The 20461-nt window shown below is 50.0% G+C and overlaps 1 protein-coding gene across 3 annotated transcripts in view; it reads right to left on the bottom strand.

The window, feature by feature from the left end:
• SNX29 (sorting nexin 29) overlaps nucleotides 1–20461 on the bottom strand; it is a 591844-nt gene that overhangs the window by 190163 nt on the left and 381220 nt on the right. For all 3 annotated transcript variants that reach the window (XM_070363126.1, XM_070363128.1, XM_070363127.1), the window contains one exon: nucleotides 2519–2574. In XM_070363126.1, the coding sequence (XP_070219227.1) occupies nucleotides 2519–2574 (56 nt within the window). The remainder of the gene's footprint in view (nucleotides 1–2518; nucleotides 2575–20461) is intronic.

Consider the following 20461-nt stretch of genomic DNA (forward strand, 5'->3'; position numbering starts at 1 on the left):
TTGTCCCTGGGCTTTCTATGCTGTTCTGTTGATCGATTTTTCTGCCTTTGTCCCAGTACCACACTCTCTTGATGACTGTAGCTTTGTGGTATGGTCTGAAGTCAGGGTTGAATAAAGCCAGATTTAAATTCAAACGCAGAATCATTTACTGCACATGTACCATGGACGGACCCACGCTTTCACCCAGATCATCTCTGTTGATCCTCACAGGCTACTCAAGAGAACCTCAAGGGTTCTTTCGGTAGCGTGACAGCTGTGCCTTACTGGATGACTTTAAGCACACTCTCGAGTCGTGGGTGCACACGCCCACCATCACCACTTTTCCACAGCTGGATCAACAGGCAGAGCTGACAAGCTGTCACTGAAACTTCCAGATCACTCCTAACAGCTCTCCTAACAGGACTGTGCATTTCTGGAAGGGCTGGGAGGTCCCAGTCCTTGCTTCCATTCAGAGCCGTTCTAGGGATAAACACTTTTTCTCAAGCTCTCCTTCTCTCTAAAGAGCAGCTCATAACAATTCACCAGCCTCTTGTGCTTGGAACACGGTTTGATGCGCTGATGATGGAAGATTCCATGACTCAACAGCCTCACAACCTCCAGGGTAAAGAGCATTTCATTTTCACAAAGAAATGATTCTTTCCTGAAACAGCATTTCTTCTAAGCTCTGAGCCAAGTCGCTGCTCCCCTTCATGGGGCAAAACAAGGCCTATTGATCACCTCCCCAGGGATCTGAGTACAACCTGCAATTCTGGTCCACTGAATTGACTTGGGTATCTACAACACCTCTCCTGGAAAGACCCCCAAAACTGTGCTAGTGACCAGTGTTCCCCCTTCATTTCTTTCGGCCGGGGGAAGGGTGCAGAAGTGTAACTAATACTCCCATTTTCATTAACCTCCCAGGATGGGTGAGGTCTGGACAACCTCACAGGAGATCACACAGGCTGGTTAGGTGTGTTCCCCTTTCTGTATCACACTGTATTAGAATTGACTGTTTACATGACCATCTCTCTCCTACATCTACAAGTGTGGGTTAAGTGAATACAATCATGATCCTGTGTATGGAAGACCAGATAAGTTGGAGGAATCAAGCCCACCAGGGCAGCTGGTATGAAGAGAGGGTGGGGGGAGACTGGAGATGGAGCCAAGGTCAGCCAGGGCCTTCCCTGCAAGGACAGGCGGGATCTGCAGCTCCACCTCAAGGGAGGGAATGGCACTTCCCTCTGGCTTTAGTGGAGACAAGCACCCTGGGGGTAGGAGGAGGAGAATGTGGCTGGTCTGTGCTGATTCAACCCCTCCACCAGGACCTAGCAGGGTGCCTCCCACAGTAGGCAGTGATGAATTCCTGCTTCAATGAGTCCCTTCCACCTCATGAGTGGCCCACCTCTGGGATCCCCTATTTGGCTTTCACCTCTCTCCCCAGCTGGTTCCCCCTTGCCCTCCACCAGGCTGCCATTTCATGACCCTCTTTCATGCTATACCCCCCTCCACTCATCCCCCAAAGAGCCAGCGGAGACAAACTTGTCTTTGATTTTCATCCTTCACTATAACTTCCACAACCCTGCTCACTAGCACTCAGGGCCTCTAGATACCCCCTGCCTCTAATCTCTACCTCCATCTCACAAGGCCAGCTGTGATCTGCATCTTATGAATGAGCAAACTCAGGCCCAGAGAGGTTAAGCGGCTTGAGGTCACACAACTAAGGTTTCAACTTGGCTCGGCCTGGCTCTAACAAAGTGCTCTTCCAATGCCCCGCCCTCCCCCACCCTCCTCTCTCCAGAAGCAGAGGGACAGATGACACCATCTCCTGGGGAGCCTAAAGCTTCCTCCACTCAGCACATCTAAATGAGAAGAGGGAGGTTCTGCTTGACCCTGACTCGGGACTCACTCCACTCTCTTCCTCAACCCCACAGGACTATTCAGTCCAAAAACCAAGGCAACTCAATCAGAAAGAGTCAGTCTGAAGATCAACCAAATAGCCTAGGGGTTATCAGCAAAAGCACCAGACAGAATTAAATCCAATCAAAAATCAGACCAAGATACTGAACTCTTGTGCTTCCAAAAACCCTGGGGCTGCAAACTCAAAACTGGAACAGGAGACACCCAGACAATGGAACCAGTGAAGTGGGCCGGAGGAGTGGGGACCAAGGCGAGCGGAGGGGCACACGCCCCGTACAGCAGAGTCGGTTGCCGCTCAGCTCCAGCTGATGGTGGCCTTGCTGGGATTTCTTCTTTTAAAGAAAATGGAGAAATTTAAATTTTCATGTGGCATCTTCCAACTCTTAAATGTCAGCCAAAAAGATTAAATTGTTTTTCAACACCCATGGAGGGAGACTAAAAACACATCGAAAGGCCGGACGCAGACTGCAGGCGGACAACTCCCCAACTCTACAATAACCAAGTCAGCCATGCAGATTTAAACAGTCTTTTTTTTTTTTGGCTGTGGTCTCCTGGGATGTGAGCCAAGCAACAAGAGTCCTGTTTCTAAAAGGCTCTTCATGAGCAGGCGCTGTGGACTTACATTTCAAAATCCGACAAACTCTGGTCTTCGGATGTTTGACTCAAATCTCCAGGCACCTGCCATCAGGAGAGAGGAGAGGGGGAGAGAGAAAACACATCACGGTTAACATGGTTTGCATAATCACGGGAAATTCTGCCTCTCAATGGTCCCTGAACATTTCCTGTTCAGAATGAGGGGAAGAAGCAGTTACTGGAAAACAGTAAGAGATTTAGTGGAAGGATGGTTAGAGACGGAGTTACAGTAATAAAAATATGCCACCATGAAAGATCTCAATTACCTTCACAGGAAAAAAAAAGGCTGTTAATCCCATTGAGATCATTGTGGGTGTGAAAAAGCATGTAATTTTGGAGCTAGAGAGGCCTAATTAGGAGCTGAGAGGTGAGACATCAAACACGCAATGGCAAAAAATAGTCACCGTGACCAGGACGATGGTCACATACACAGACACACCTGGTGTGCAAACAGAGGCCAATTTCTGTCCCCCAAGATGGCTCCATCCTTTCCCCTGTCATGTGTGGGCAAGTTAAGGCAGCTGAGTATGACCTCCTCCTCTGACTCAGAAGGGCCCCATGAGAACAGGACTGGGTGCAAGACGCTAAATCGCCTGGTGGGATGGTAATTCTCGCAGACAGCTGACAGCCGGCACTGGTAGACGGTCAGTCAGTCATGATGTTATCAGACCCTGGGAGTGAGCTTCCTTTTGTGACAGGATCATATGTGAACTGGAGGAGACTTCCCCAGTGGTCCTGCGGTTAAGGATCTGCCTGCCAATTCAGGGGACACGTGTCCTGGGGCAACTAAGCCCACGCACCCCAGTACTGAAGCCCTTGCGCCCGACAGCCTGTGCTCAGCAACAGGAGAAGTCACTGCAAGAAGCAGCACTGCAGCTAGGGAGCCGCCCCCACTCGCCACAACCAGGGAGAGCCCACGTGCAGCGATGAACGCCCAGCACGGCCAAAAAGTGAAAATACATTTTTTTTTTTTTTTTTTTTAAAAGAAAAGGAATGTGAACTGGACAGAATGTAAGACTGTGGATCAAAACTGAGAGGAATCCAATGGAACAGAGAAGGGGGAGAGGCGATGAGGGAAACGGGCCCTTCCTTTCACACTGTGTGCCGTCAGGGCATTTAGGTTACCTTCGATCATCATTAACTGTGGTGAACAGGGACCTCCCTGGTGGTCCAGTGACTAAGATTCTGTGCTCCCGATGCAGGGTGCCCAAGTTCCATCCCTAGTTGGGGAACTAGATCCCACATGCCGCAACTAAGAATTGGCGGAGCCAAATGAGTAACCTTTTAAGTGATTTTTTTAAATCGTGATGATGATTCTGGGGGTGGGTAATGTCCCCCAGACGAGGCTGCATACGTAGGAAGGGGAGACAAATTCAGGTCTGTTGCATTTTCAAGGCTTTTCTACTACCAACCCTTAGCAAACAAGAGGAAAAGCCAGCTCAAAGGTGACGGGAGGAGGAGAGACTTGACAAAGCTCTGCCTGAACAGAGGATGAGAAGACACTAGGAGGCGGTCCCTAAAGAGGCAGCAGGCTCCTCCGGGAGGCAGGAGGAGGGATGGCTGAGCAGCCTGCGCTCTGGGGACCACGTGGCTCCTGACCGAGTCCTGAGCCCCTAACAGCGTGGCCACGAGCAGGCCACCTGACTTCTCTGTGTTGTACTGTCCTTGTCAGTGAAATGGGTGTAACAGTCACAGGCACAGGGTTATTCTGAGCACAAGAGGAGCTGACACGTCTTGTGTGTGTGCAACAGTGCCAGGCAGGTGGGAGGGTCTCCCTGATTGACCTGTATGCTAAAATAGTAATATGACAACACGAGGCTTCCCCTGTGGCTCAGCTGGTAAAGAATCCGCCTGCAACGCGGAAGACCTGGGTTTGTTCCCTGGGTTGGGACGATCCCCTGGAGAAGGGAACAGCTACCGACTCCAGTATTCTGGCCTGGAGAAGGCCATGGACTATATATAGTCCATGGGGACGCAAAGAGTCGGACACGACTGAGCGACTTTCACTCACTCACCCACTGAATAACATGACAACTACTGAGAAGGAACAGCAGTGTGCTATCCTTGACACCAGACACTAATCTGCCGACAACCCTAGGGGTGTCTCACCCTCTATTCGGCAGCCCAGAAGGAGGATGGCCAAGCTGAGCCCTTTCCAGGTTCCTGGAGCTAATAAGCAATTCAACTGGGCTCTGGGCAGCAGGCTTTGCCAAGGAGCTGATGTTGAGAGAGTCTCTGAAATCCAGCAAAGAGAAACCTGCGTAACCACTTGAGAAAACATCAGTTTCTTTCTTTCTTTTCTTTTTTAATTAGAGGATCATTGCTTTACAATGTTGTGCTGGTTTCCACCAACCACCACCAGCAATCAGCCGTGTGATAGTCGCTCAGTAGTGTCTCTTTTTGACCCTATGGACTGCAGCCTGCCAGGCTCCTCTGTCCATGGAGATATATACGTATATCCTCTCCCTCTTGGGCCTCCCTTCCCCTGCTCCGCCAATCCCACCCCTCTAGGTCGTCACAGCACCGAGCTGAGCTCCCTGTGTTATCCAGCAGCTTCCCCCAGCTATTTTACACATTGTAGTATATATATGTCAGTGTTACTCTCTCAATTCGTCCCATCCTCTCCTTCCCCTGCTGTGTCTACAAGTCCATTTTCTATGCCTACATCTCTGTTATTGACCTGCACACAGGTTAACCAGTACCATTGTTCTAGATTCCACATACAAGTGTCAATATATGGTACTTGTTTTTCGCTTTCTGACTTATTTCACTCTGTATAACAAGCTCAAGGTTCATCCACCTCAGTTCAACTGAGTCACGTTCGTTCCTTTTTATGGCTGAGAGATATTCCACTGCATATATGTATGACAGTTTCTTTATCCATTCGTCTGCTGCTGGACATCTAGGTTGCTTCCATGTCTTGGCTATTGTAAACAGTGCTGCAATGAACAAAAGACCAGGGACTCCCTGGGCTGGGAGTTGGGGTGGCCCTGTTGTTAGAGGGACTGTCATTGTCCTCAGGGTATCTACGGTGAGAAGAGATACAATCCCTTGGGGGAAGCCATGAGGTCGTGTGAACCAAGATCCCTAAAACATCTCCGTCCTTTGACCCAGAAATCACACTCCCAGGATTTATCCAGAGGAAACAAAGACGTCAACAAAAATTTACATTGAAGATGATTCCTCTTCCCAGGCTTAGACAAGTAAAACAAAAAAGAATCTAACGGTACAACTATAGAGGAATGATTCAAGAAATTATGACATGTCCATAGGAGATGCCTGGTTTAAGAAAATGACTTATACACATAAATATACACACACACACACTCATGAGGGTACAAGCACAAAAATAATTCTGGGAAAGTATGTAAGAAAACAGCAACACTGATAACAGATTAGGAGTGGGACTGGGGAGAAAAATGACGCTTATTTTTCATTCACTATCTTTCTGTAAGATTAAAAAAAATGATCGAGTGAACTTCTTTAAAAGAATTTAAAGGTGCTTTTGAAGAATGAGATACCATCCATGTGCAGTTATGAAAACATCTAAAAGAGAAACTGTAACAGGAAAGTGCGGAGAAGGAAATGGCAACCCACTCCAGTGTTCTTGCCTGGAGAATCCCAGGGATGGGGGAGCCTGGTGGGCTGCCATCTATGGGGTCGCACAGAGTCGGACACGACTGAAGAGACTTAGCAGCAGCAACAGGAAAGTGAGAGCAGACTACAGACGGTGGGTGTAATACATTACCTTGGGTGCAAAAACGGGGAAGGAAGAATATCAAGTTGTTGCTCTTTATTTTTGCATTAGGAAGGTACAGAAGTGAAGTTCAAGGCACCAACCAAAGGGGCACCAGCCCTGGGGCAGGGCCTGGACAGCGGGGTGGGAGTGAGGCTATTCAGTTACCACACCTTTATACCTACTATTTGAGCTTTGAAAGAATCTAACATCCATTAAAAATGTAAACTAAAATGTATTATCCCACCAAAGAGTGCTCTTGATAAACTTTTAATGGCACAGGAAAAAAGCTCCTGTTCTCCGTTTAACAAAATGCTGCTATGGAATTCCCTGGTGGTCCAGGCGGTTGGGACTTCGCACTTTCCCTGCTAAGTGAGCTTAGGCAAGAACACTGGAGTGGGCAGCCTATCCCTTCTCCAGGGGATCTTCCCAACCCAAGAATCGAACAGGGGTCTCTGGCACTGCAGGCGGATGCTTTACAAACTGAGATACCAGGACTCGGATTTAATTCCTGGTCAGGGAACTAGGGGAGAAGGCAATGGCACCCCACTCGAGTGGGGTGGAAAATCCCGTGGACGGAGGAGCCTGGTGGGCTGCAGTCCATGCTAGGGGTCGGACATGACTGAGCGACTTCCCTTTCACTTTTCACTTTCATGCACTGGAGAAGGAAATGGCAACCCACTCCAGTATTCTTGCCTGGAGAATCCCAGGGACAGGGGAGCCTTGGTGGGCTGCCGTCTATGGGGTCACACAGAGTCAGACACAACTGAAGTGACTTAGCAGCAGCAGGGAACTAGGATCCCAAAAGCTGTACAGCACAATAAAAAAAAAAAAAATTTTTTTTTAAAGCTGCTATTAACATTAACTGCAAATACCCAGTGTGCGTCCTAGATAAAACTAGCAATGACTGTGGATCAGTAAGGTGAGGATGGAAGAGATCTGAAAGACCGTGGGGTATCAGAGAGGGCAGTCAGATGAATCTGTAGCATGTGTCTGGACTTCTCTATACTTTCTACAAGGAAGATGCATTAATCCTGTAACCACTAGCAGATATATCTGTATCACATTACTGTGTAAAGTAAATAAAACATTCTTTCCAATCCTCCCCCACTGGATGAGAGGGCCTATGTCTTCAAGTCTTCCTTGCATTGGGGCAAGAGGGCTGAGGGCAGCTCTGAAGCCTGTCCTCCAAACACCACTCTCCCCCTGCTGCTTCCACATGGAACCCAGTACCTTCTCTGGAACTCGCTTCTCTGAGTTTACCTCCACACCTAAGCCATCACTTTGCTGACAAAGGTCTGTTGAATCAAAGCCTTTTGACTTTTGGTTTTTCCAATAGTCATGTATGGATGTGAGAGTTGAACTGTAAAGAAGGCTGAGCACCAAAGAACTGATGCTTTCGAACTGTGGTGCTGGAGAAGACTCTTGAGACTCCCTTGGACTGCAAGAAGACCAAACCAGTCAACCCTAAAGGACGTCAGTCCTGAATTTTCATTGGAAGGACTGATGCTGAAGCTAAAGTTCCAATACTTCGGCCACCTGATGCAAAGAGCCAACTCATTGGAAAAGACCCTGATGCTGGGAAAGATTGAAGGCAGGAGGAGAAGGGGACGACAGAGGATGAGATGGTTGGATGGTATCACTGACTCAGTGGATATGAGTTTGAGCAAACTCTGGGAGACTGGGAACAGGGAAGCCTGGTATGCTGCAGTCCATGGGGTCACAAAGAGTCGGACATGACTGAGCGACTGAACAACAAGGCTAGGAGAAGCTTCCTTGGCACGACACGAATCAGGCAAACAGACCAGAGGCAGGACTCCCAGACAGTGAAGGCAGCGGTGGCATCACCACACTTTTGAGTGCAGCCTTGTCTCAGATTGGACACGAACAAAGCTTGGACAAAGGGAACCTCACTTACAAAAAGGAAAGTTTTGACTGCCTGTCCCACCAGGCTGAGGGGAAGGGTGACCAGAAGGACCAAGACAAAAGACAAGTTGAGGACTTTAAGGACAGATGCCACTCATTCTACAGCAATGTGAACAAAGAGCTTCTTCAAAACGATCAATTTTAAAAAGAGGGTAGATGTATGGCAAAAACCACAATATTGTAAGGCAATTATCCTCCAATTAAAATAAATACATTTTTTAAAAAAGAAGGTATTTTCCTGATGGACAACTTTCCCTTTGGGTATGCTTGGCACGCTGTAGTCCATGGGGTCTCAAAGAGTCGGACGCGACTTAGCAACTGAACAAAACAACACATGCTTGTTTGTCGGGACCCTCTTGGACAGTGGGTGTAAGAACCTGAGAGCTGTTAAATCCTTCCCACTCAGGAGCTTTTCTTCTAACTGGTGGCATTATTGGCATCAGCAAGTCAGGAGACACGAATCAGCCTCAGTTTCAGGGTGGCTGGCTGGAAAAAGAATCCATGAACTTTCTGACCTTGGTGGATCCATCTTGAAAACAAGGCCTGGGTCGACAGCAAGCGCAGGATGACAACTGGTGGCAAATCTTATTCACCAACTTACCCAGCTGTCTTTTCACACTGTCTACAGAGACTGGAGAAGGGAGCATCTGAGAGTTACAGCAATCCTCCCAAAAGCTGATTTGACTTCCAATTCTGGCCATGAAAGAAGTGTGGGGCAGAGATTTTGTATGAAAAATCAGCTTTCTATTGATACTGGCCACAAACATCCTCATGCCTTCCTGAAGCCCCAGGACTCTTGGAGGACACGTGTTCGTGATGGAGCCTTCTCTTCAGTTCCCACCAACACAGAGCGTGAGATAGCATGGTCATCCTCACTTCCCTCTCCCTGGCCCCCCAGAGAAGGCGGCTCACCATCTGGGCTATGGTCTGGGTAGGGGGATCAGGGGGCAGTATGCTAGTTTGCAGGGAAAGGCAGAGCCCGTGGCTGGAGACACAGGGCAGCAGGATTTCGGGGCCTTTCTGGAGTGAACACCCCAGGTGCTGCACATATTAGCGTGTAGGGACAGGCAAGACCCACAGATAATCAGAACCCTTTTCATCTCTGGGTACACAAGGCAGCCTTCACTGATTACCTGAGAGGTCACGTGGTTCTCTGAAGTCCCTGCTAGAAAGCAACAGAGATGCTGGCTGGAGGGGAAGCCAAAGTGTGGTGAACGCCTTTTGTTGATGTTCAGTCACTCAGTCGTGTCCAACTCTTTGTGACCCCATGGACTGCAGCATGACAGGCTTCCCTGTCCTTCATCATCTCTCAGAGTTTGCTCAAACTCATGTCCACTGAGTCAGTGATGCTATGTAACAATTTCATCCTCTGTCACCCCCTTCTCCTCCTGCCTTCAATCTTTCCCAGTATCAGGGTCTTTTCCCATGAATCAGCTGTTAGCATCCGGTGGCCAAAGCTGAATGCCTATGCACCAATGTATTTGCACACTTAATCCTCCAATAAACATGTGAAGCAAGTATTACTGCAAGTCATGTCCCCCTCCTTTCTTTCCCCAACCTGTGTGCAGCTGGCTGTTCCCCCATCTTTCAAGATTCAGCTAAAAGAGGACTTCTTGTGAGATACCTTCCTGACCACCAGAACTAACCACACCCTCCACTGCTGCCCTGTACCGTCCCCGGGGCTCAGGCTGCAACTGGTTGCTCCCTGCAAGCTTGGGGACAGCAGCCTCCACGTCTTCTCGTTCACACTGGCCCTGGCACACTGTGGACCCTGATTGAGCATCTGGGACTGAGGAAGCAAGGGAATGATGAAGGAAGCTCCATTTCCATGAAAGTGTCAATCAAGCCTCCAACTGCTCTGGAGCAAATCCGCAGTCGTCATGCATGAGAAGGATGAGCTAGTTTGGAGATAAGAGGAACCAAAGGAAGAGAATCACAGTCTTTGTCTTCTAATTACAGGGCTCTCGGATTCACCGCTCAGAAGACAAGGCAAAAAGGCGGACAATACAGGACGGTGAATCGTGGTCCCAGTCGTGAAACGACACCCGTAATTTACGTCTTCCAGGCGCTTTCTCACACACCCCCTCTTTTCAAATAGCCTTCCCCAAAACGATTAGCTCTCACTTTGCACTGCCAGAAATGACAACTATTTCCCATTCAACCAATACCCTGCTTTCTCATCTCACTTTTCAAGAAGGAACAACACATCAGATGCACGGCTGTCTCCAGCTTGGTCAGCCAGGCCAGGCGACAGCCCTACGCTCTCCTCACGTCCCCAGGAGGGAGGCAGCTGCCTGGTCTGGACCACTTTCAGGGTTCTGCGCTTATCTGTTAATTTGTTCTTCTGTTTGTACAAATATACAATTAGAGGTGTCAGCGGAGGCCAAAGACTCTCTGCTGGGAATAAAGAACTGGCAAACCAGAACTTTAAAGAGTCTTTACTTCTGTCCTCTGAGTAGTCCTGGAAGCCTGCACAAACGCAGCCTGCCACACTTCTGTAACTTTTTGTGGATGTGTCTGTTTTTCCCCAAAGACTCTGAGGGTCTCAAGGACCATATTCTCAGGGCCCCAGATGATATCAGGTACATACTGATTGCTCGGAGCATGTTTCCCGTGGATGAATAGACACACAGATGAGCAAACAGATGGGGGACGGGATGGTGGATGAGAGCAGAGATGAGAGGGTCGGGCTGGGAGAGAATTATCTAATTTACTGAGAATGGACATCTAGTTTTTTTTCCCAAGTGATTAAATTGCATGGACAACATCTGTACAAAGGGCTTACTAAGCGGCATTTACTCTCACTGTTCAGGGACAGAGTTCAAGGGCATTGGACAGAACAGATGGACGTTTGGGGCCCAGCAGTCCCCACCCACAAGTAAAGTGCCAGCTGCTCCAGCAAAGACGTATACACCCTCGTTACTCAGACGTTTAGCCCGCAAATCCACATTAGGTTCTTCTTATGGCCCTGGCACTCTGGGTACCAGGGAGTTGGCAGAGGAGATGAAGGAGCACACAGTCTACCCAGGGAGACAGTCTTTAAACAACTGATAACACAATTATGGTGTGAAAAGTCCACAGAGGAAAACCAGGCTCACTAAGGTGTCTGGGAAGGCGATAGGGAGAGGGGTTTGGAGGGACCATGGTGAGAGCTGGAGCCCGAAGGAGGACAGCAAGGCTCTGGCCTTTGTTCAGTGGAAGGAAACCTCCAAGCGGATTTAAGCAAGAGAGAGACTGGAAGAGACCTCATCTGAATAAGTCACTCTGGCTGCAGAGGAAAGACTGGGCAATAGGCAAGAGGAACAGCCAGGAGGTTGCTGAGCAAACGTGTGTGTACACACACACACACGCACGCACGCGTGCACCATCTCAATTCTACACGCTGGATCGCTTGCCAACCTGTCTGCCCACCGCCTTTTCATCGACAGATTTTTTTTTAAGGCGGACCTCTAAGAAGAAATCCACAACTGTCTACAGCTTCTCTAGGCTTAATTGCTAATAGAAAGCTATTCTTCAGTTACAAATTTTCAGACAATCTCGAGCAAGAGACTCAGGCTTCTTAGGAAGGAGCTGAGAGCATTCAACTTATCCAAACTCACTCCTGCTACAGATGAAAAGTGGCTGGGTCCCCCATGCATACTTCTTCAGCCTCACACCACATCAGGGGGTCTTGTCTGCTCCTGACAGGTCCCCAAAGTTTCTAGAAGCTGCTCCAAGGGCTTAGTGGCCAGACGGCCTCCCCTCACACCCTTCTTCAGCAAGACCAGCTTAGCTTCTAGAGACTTCCCTGGAGATCCAATGGTTAAGACTCTGTGCTTCCACTGCAAGGGGCAGGGGTTTGATCCCTGGTCATGGAACTAAGATCCTGATGATGCCCAGCAAAAGCAAACAAGCAAAAAAAAAAAACAACAAAAAAAAAAAAAAAAAATATATATATATATATATACACACACACACACACACACACACACCCTGCTGCTGTTGCTGCTGCTAAGTCACTTCAGTCACGTCCGACTCTGTGCGACCCCATAGACGGCAACCCACTAGGCTCCTCTGTCCCTGGGATTCTCCAGGCAAGAAAACTGGAGTGGGTTGCCATTTCCTTCTCCAGTGCATGAAAGTGAAAAGTGAAAGTGAAGTCGCTCAGTCGTGCCCGACTCTTAGCGACCCCATGGACTGCAGCCCACCAGGGTCTTCCATCCATGGGATTTATACACCCTAGCTTCTATCAATACTTCAACGCATTTCCCAAACTGAGTTTCCAAGGCAGACCTCCTTTCAAAGAAAAGGTTACACAGGCATGATTTACTCAAGAAGACAGACATTTAGGCCACACTGAGCCAACTGCCTCATCTCACCCTCAACTCTCACTGAACAGCCAGAGACAGAGAGGCACAGAGCTACCAGAAGATGCCAAGGAGAAGTGGCACTGTGCAAACTCTAGAATCCAAACATGCCCTCCTCAGGCTTCCGCTGTAACTGGCGAGTGGGTGTAGGGCTTCCCTGAATACGCAGCAAACAACTGAAGCTGTCACTTAGAAATCAGCCAGACCACCAGCCGCATTAACAGCATTAAGATGTATCAAGGAGGTTTAAGCGGCAGCTCTGAGGAGCTCACAGCTGCACACAGGAGCCGATTTGGGTCTATCTGGGTTGATGCACTGGAGACACCAGGCCGTAAGGACAACAGATGCCCCTCACCTCCACCCCCGGCTTGTTCATTTTCACATTTATGGACCCTAAACCCCCTGCCTCTCCAGATTCGAGATCAGGGGTTACATGATGGCCCACAGGCCAAATCTAGCTTGCGTTTGTAAATAAACTTTCTGTGGACCACAGTGACACAGCTATGACGTGTGTGTATCACCTGCGGCTGCTGCCACTCCATCCCCAAAGTCCAGTCCCTGTGACAGACAGTAGGACCCGCGACACCTAAAACGCTGACTCTCTGGGCATCTATGGGAAAAGTGTGCCCACTGCTGCTGTCGCTGATGGCTGAACAGATGAGAGCAATCATCAGCGATCTCAGGGAAACACTTCTTCACACAAATGTGTGAGCTCCATGGCTTCACGAAATGACTTTCAGTGACTTGAGACTAAAGAGAAACCCCCAATCTTAATGGAGGGGGCGGGATAAGAAGTGACATTTAAGGTATGGTGTATTAACACACATATATGGAACCCAGAAAAACAGGACCGGGGGGATTTGCAGGGCAGGAAGAGAGGCATCAGGAGGTGGGGGCGGGGGGAGGGGAAGAAGAGGGTGGGACTGAGAGAGCGGCACTCACATGTATACACTACCGTGTGTGAAACAGACGGCTCGTGCAAAGCTGCTGCACAACGCAGGGAGCCCAGCTCAGCGCTCCGCGGGTGGGACGGGGAGCGGGAGGGAGGCTCACAAGGGAGGGGGTATATGTGTGGGAGTGTTAGCTGCTCAGTCGTGTCTGACTCTTTGTGACGCCCGCCCCCATGGACTGCAACCCGCCAGGCTCCTCTGTCCATGGGATTTTCCAGGCCAGAATACTGGAGTGGGTCGCCATGCCCTTCTCCAGGGAATCTTCCTGACCCAGGGATCAAACTCAGGTCTCCCGCATTGCAGGCAGATTCTCTACCATCTGAGGGGTGTGGCAGTGGGATGGAGGCTTCACAGGGAGGGGATACATGTATACCTACAGGTGATTCCCGCTGCTGTACAACAGAAACCAGTACAACATTGTAAAGCAACTATACTCCAAGCAAAAAACACTTTTTTTAAACACAAATGACATTTAAGGCCCTTATATACATTCATTTACCTCAACCTCACAGCAGTGTTCTACCGTGAGGACTCTGTGTCTGGCCCTATTCCGCAAGAGGCTCAGGGAGGCTCTGTGAGGTGCCCGTGGACACAGCGAGAATTCAAAGCCCAGTTTAGCTCAACCCCAAGCTGTGCTCTTCTGCCTACATCCGCTGCCTCCCCCCAGAGAATCCTGAGTGCAAAACAAGAATCCAGCCTAATCTCTGAAGGTAGGAATCTGCTCCTGTGACAGAAATGAAGACACTCGGGCAATCAGAGAGGTATTCACCTTCGCTCTCTGCGGCTACCAATGCGTCTGGACTGTATTTCTGCTGTCATGGGTGTGGTGATTACATAGGCAGACGAGTGGGCACTGCTGACTGGCAGATAAAATCAGAAGGACTCTGGAATGTTTCCTCCCAGGATTTTTATGGGGATTTAATGTCTACTCTTTCTAAATAATGGAGCCACACCCTGGAGGCTGCTTCAAGACTGCGGAGTGGGCTGGCAGGGTAAGTTTCTGAGGAATTTCTCCAGCAATTCCCAGAGAATGCCCAGGTCCTCAGGGAAAGACGCAGGGTCTGGTGTCTTAAAGTCAGGTACCTCTGAGCCTCACCGCTTACTATCCATGAAATCTGTGCCCAGTTTCCTTTTCTGTAAAATGTGGCCAGCACTCGCCCATCCCAACCTCTGTACCATTGTTATAAACCACCCAACACACTGCCTGTGTGGTTTTGTGGTCGCCCTCAGCTGCCATTTCCCACCTTCCCTGTCACCTCCCTGCAGGAGAAAGACAACAGGAAGGGGAACTTGGGCCAGCGCTGAACTTCAGCGATCCTGCCTTCAGCTTGGGTTGCTTGATTTGGCTGTGCTGGGTCTTGGTTGCGGTCCATGCGGGACTCCTCTTGTTTCGGACCATGGGCCCCAGAGCACAGGCTCAGTAGCTGTGGTGCACGGGCTTAGTTGCTCTGTGCCATGTGGGATCTTAGTTCCCGGATCAGGGATCAAACCCGCATCCCCTGCATGGGAAGGCGGATTCTTAACTACAGGACCTTAAGGAAATTCATTTGTTTTCTTAAATCGGAACCCATTTTCTACTACTGAGAATCCACCATCTCTCCTGATCTGCCTCGGGGGCCGCCCACCAGCTACCCTGAGCAGAGCAGCACTGGCCCCACAGGGAGGGACAGGCACTTGGGCAAGCCGTCCGTGTTCTCCCGCGCCCGGCACTTCTCGTCCCTTCCAGCTGTGTCACAAGCAGCAAAGAGCACTGACGTCGCCCGTGTCCCTCCTAGTCGGTGCTAAGGCGCCAAAGAAAGAACAGTCCCCTTGGTTTCTGCACAGCGGTAACAGAGACCCAGAACCGCCTCTCTTCTCCCTGACCTGTCCCCTCTGCGGGAACCAAAGGCTTCCTGTTTCATTTCTTACCCTTCAACTCCCCTCCTATTAACAATGAGCTGGCACTGTATTTGCCACACGTCTGCAAATAATACAGCCCAGGCTGAAAACGCATCTGTGGGTTTTCCCTTCCCTGCACTTCCAGGATATCAATTTTTTTTTCTTTTTTAAGCAAACCACTTCTCTTGATTGACATCTTGCCAAAAGGCCCAGTATTAACAGCAGTGCCCCGGCTGCTATGTGGGGCAGCACTCGGGCAGCTGAGGGCTCGGGCATGCATGCAGGGCAGCAGGACAGCAAGAGCGAAGGGCATGGACGGCAGCGCCCAGCCCCCGGGGCCCTCTCCCCTGTGGTGTTAGCCTGGCAAGTGACTCGCCCTCTCTGAGCCTCTGTTTCCTTCTCTGTAGAATAAATACATCAGTTCCACCTGCCTCACAGGGTTGTCCTGAAGAAGTGAGACAACTGATGTTAAGTGCAGGGAAGAAAGTCCAAGATGCCAGGGCTTCATGTGCAGCCGTGGCTGTGGTCACCCAGAGCGGCCTGGGACGTGGAGACCCAATAGGAATCCTCTCAAGGCCAAGTCCACTGGGCTGGGTGTGGAGATGGATCTAATACTTCTGGAAGGTCTGAGCACCTCTCACTTGTCACACCCACAGCAGCTCAGGGGCTGGCAAGGCGCAGGTCTGGGCAGCTGTGTCTCCCATCGATCCTGGAGAAAGAACAGAGCCCATCTGGCTGTCATGCACAGGATACCCTCTGTGTCCTTCACATGAGAAAACCCTATAAAGGTGACTTTAAAAGTCACCCAGAGGCGGCTCCTATGGTCTTCACTGTCCCTCCAGACATGTTATTGCCGCTTGTCATCACAGCGGTCGTCCAAAGTGCGAGGCTTTTCCTTCATTTGCGTGTTTGTTCAGGAGGTTTGGGGGCAGCTGATGGAGACCGAGGTGGGAGGGGACCATGGGCCACTGGGCGCAACCCCTGCGCATGTCACTCACCAGGGAGAGGGGCTTCTGGGCCCCAGCTGGGTGAGAGCCTGGAGACCAGCCGTCCTGCCACCTACCCGACCCCAGTGTCCTCTCTTCAGAGGCCTCGGGCCCCTGGGGGACACAGTTTGAAACCCACCACCCTGGAGAAAAACTCCCGTTCCCTGAGAGGAGAATCCCCAGGCCTCCGGGGACTCTGGATTCACTTCCTGCCACCAACCACATCCAACCAGGCTCCTTCCTCACCCACTCCCCGGACGTGTGCCTTGCATGGTTGGCATCTTCTGAACCCGACAAGGCTCAGATGGCCCCGCTCAGTAAAGCCTTTGGAATGAGACGTTCCTCTTTTGCAAAGACAGCTGAAGGCCGCCCCGTACTGCTCCCATGCACTTTGCACGTGTGTCTTGTTACAGCCTGGAGGTCACGGGTTTACTCCCTGCTTCTCTGGATGCCTGAGAGCTGACCAGGCACCAGGAGGTGCTCTCACCCACCTCAGATGCCCACGACCTCTCACAGGGCCCAGCAACAGGGTCATGATCTGCGACAACATCTATCATTTTGTCCTAACAGCAAGGTCTGGAAGGATAGCACCAAACTCATCAGGATGGTGGTCGTGGGGGGAGAGGAGGGTGGAATTGAGGGCATTCGTTAAAAAGATTTTAACTTAATGCCTGAATGTTTGCATGTGGAATGTACTCAGGTAATAACTTCGTGCGTGCTCAGTCGCTCAGTTGTGTCCAACTCTTTGCGACCCCATGGACTGTAGTCTGCTGGGCTCCTCTGTCCATGGGATTCTCCAGGCAGGAATACTGGTGGGGGTTGCCGTGCCCTTTTCCAGGGTATCTTTCTGACCAGGGATCGAGCCTGCATCTCTTATGTCTCCTGCATCGGCAGGTAGGTTCTTTACTGCTAATGCCAGCTGGGAAGCCCACTCATGTAATACCAGTGCTTTCCGAAAAAATGTTTAAATGATAGCAGCTGCAGTGAGTTGATGGCAGCCCCCCCGCCCCACTTCAAATGGTATGTCCATATCTTAAGCCCCAGAATCTCTAATTCTGACTTTATTTGGAAAAACAATTTTACAGATGTAACTAAGTCAAAGATCTCAAAATGAGACTACCCTGGATTATCCAAGTGGGCCCTAAACTCAATGACCAATGTCCTTACGAGAGAGCCACTGAAAGAACCAGAAGGCCAGGTGAAGACAGAGGTGGAGACTGAAATGATGTGGCCACAAGCCAAGGAATGCTCGGGCCGCTGTAAGAGGCAGGAAGGCTCTTTCCCTGGAGTCTCCAGACAAAGCCTGGCCCTGGCCAGTGTCAATGCTCTACTTTTATTATTTATTTAAGATTTTAAAGATTCTTTTTTTAATGTGGACCTTTTTTTTTTTTTTAAGTCTTTATTGAATTTGTTACAATTCAATTTGTTGCTTCTGTTTCGGCTATTGGCTACCAGGTATGGGATCTTCACTCCCCGACCAGGGATCGAACCTGCACCCCCTGCATTGGAAGGCGAAGTCTTAACCATTGGACTGCCAGGGAAGTCCAAAGCCTTGATATCAGGCTTCTGGCTTTCAGGACTGTGAGAGAATGAATGTGTGTTGTTTTAAGCCACCAAGCTCGTGGAGATTTGTTACATTCATTGATCTCTTGCCAGGCCTGTGTTATACATTTTAAATGCCTCATTACTCTAAGGGGTTGATACTATTACCATCCTCATTTTATAGATGAGGAAACAGACACTCAGAGAGTTGACTTCACGTGCTCAAGGGCACAGGGCTGTAAGCGGCCAAGCCAGGAGTGGACTCAGGCGTCGGCTCCAGAGCCTTCAATGCATGGTAACGTGTAACGAAAGAACACAGCTTTGGGGTTTCACAGATCTAGGCTTATACTCTTGCTCTGCCATTCCAACCAAGGCCCCCAACTTCTCCAAGCCCCACTCTCCTCAACTATAAAGCAGGCTCAAGACCTCCCTGGTGGTCCAGTGGCTACGACTCCATGCTCCCAACGCAGGGGGCCCAGGTTCAATCCCTGCTCAGGGAACTAGACCCCACAGGCTGAAGCAAAGATCTCGAGTGTACAACTAAGACCTGGTGCAGCCAAATAAATATTATTTTTTAATTAAAAAAAAAAGCAGGCAAGTAATACTTCTCTACTGTGCTTATTATGGATTAAATAGAAGAAAGAAAACACAGAGTCTGGGATGTAGTATCCCGGTGCTGGGCACAGAGGGGGCCCTCAGCAAGCATCTCCTGAAGGCATGGGAGATGGGCCAGGGTTTTATTTATTTACTGGTAGGGACAGTCATGTCAGAAGTCAGGGGTAGGAAGTGGCTAGAAGACATGTTCTTCCATGAGGAACACACTGACTACAGGTGCAAACCGTTTCCTGCATTCGCTCGCCCAACCCGACCCGCAGTGGGATCAGAAGCGCCAGATGGGAGGGAAGACAGATGGGTCGATCAATTCCACAGAACAGCGCGGGCAGTTGGTCCGCCTTAGGGGCTCCATCGTGTGAGTATAAAAGATGATGGCACTGGTCGGGGAAAGAATTCTTTTAAAGCTGAGCTCCGGTTCTCAAACACTAAAAAGGCCCACTCCGCAATTTGTCCTCAGGCAACTTGCCATGTGATGTCCGGCAATGAACTCCAAAACAGTACTTTCCGAAATGCTCATGTGTCAAAGTTAACAGCCCCGACACACACTCACACACACAGGCGCGCGCGTGCGCACGAACACACAAACACACACACACCACCCCCACCCCCACAGCAGCTCCCACAACCAGCTAAACAATGGCCACATCACGGCTGGGCAGCCTCCACTTGCTGCCACTGATGACTTAGGAAGCCAATCACCAAAACCTTCACTCACTTAGAGCCCCAAACCATTCCCTACAGAGATAAGACACAAGAAGCAGTCCTGCCACGGAGCAATCTGCCTGATCTTCAACCTGTTATCAACAAGCAATAAATAATGAAGTTTTGCTAAAGATGCTGGGGACAGTGCAACTTAGCATCTGTTTTATAATCACAGCTCCCAAAGTGTGATGCTTCCCGAGTCCCCTTTGAAACTGATGGTTTCCCAAGACAATGTGTTTTAGAACTGAGAGCACAGTCCTCGGTTCATAGCCTGGCCCCCGCTCTGTTTCCAGCATGCTGAGTAGAAGCAGGTAAAGTCATTTCCTTGTTCTGGACCTTCATTTCCTGTCCAAGGAAAGGAAAGGGCAGGATGAAGAGGTGGACTGTGGCTGTTTAAGGCCTGGCGTCCACTCCCCTCCTGGGAGATCAGCCCACCCAAGGGCTGAGACTCGAGCAGAGCATACCCTATACCCGGATCCAAGGTGAGCACCAAATAATGCAGGTCAGTCAGCACGTCCCGTCCTTACGGCCACAGTGATTAGTTCAAGATTGGTCAACAAACCAAACTGGTTCAATAGGAGTGAAGCCTGGAGGTTTCACTGGCAACACTGGACAGTTTCATTCTTCCTCCTGACAATGTCCGAGAAGACGGGACCACTGCTCACCCTGGTCTCAACTTTTCAGTGACCCGCTGAAACAAATGCCTTGCTCTGCTGAGGCCGCTTTGACTCGAGTCCTCTGTTTCTGCCGCTGAACACATCCTGATACAGAAACCATGACCCTCTCCGATTCCGGCATTTATTTCATTCCATATGTTTTCCTAGGAAGGCCAGGCCCTCCAAGTGAAAACCCAAAGGAAATCCTTCAATCCCTGCTGCCAAGGAGAGACTGTGAGCTGCTTAAAGGCACAGACCACGTCGATCTTGTTTTTGATCTCCAGTTCAAAGAATAGTACGCAGAATCCAGGAAACTGAGAACCCGACACACAGGGACTGGAGGAACAGATCAATAAGCAGAGGTCTATACGCTGCGGGCCCTAGACAACCTTTACTTCTCTAATCAGCATCGCCATGAGAGCTGCCATAACCACCAGCATCACGGTTCAGGGAGTGCTACCGAGGTGCCAGGCATCAAAAGCTCTGCAGAGACCATCCGACTGAGGCTCATCACCACGCTGGGAGGCAAGTATGCGGTCACCGCTGTAAGTCACCAGGGCCAGCCACAATAACTCTGCTGTTTCCAGCTGCCTGG

This window comes from Bos mutus, chromosome 25 (genome assembly GCF_027580195.1).
Source record: "Bos mutus isolate GX-2022 chromosome 25, NWIPB_WYAK_1.1, whole genome shotgun sequence".
NCBI classification, from domain to species: domain Eukaryota; kingdom Metazoa; phylum Chordata; class Mammalia; order Artiodactyla; family Bovidae; genus Bos; species Bos mutus.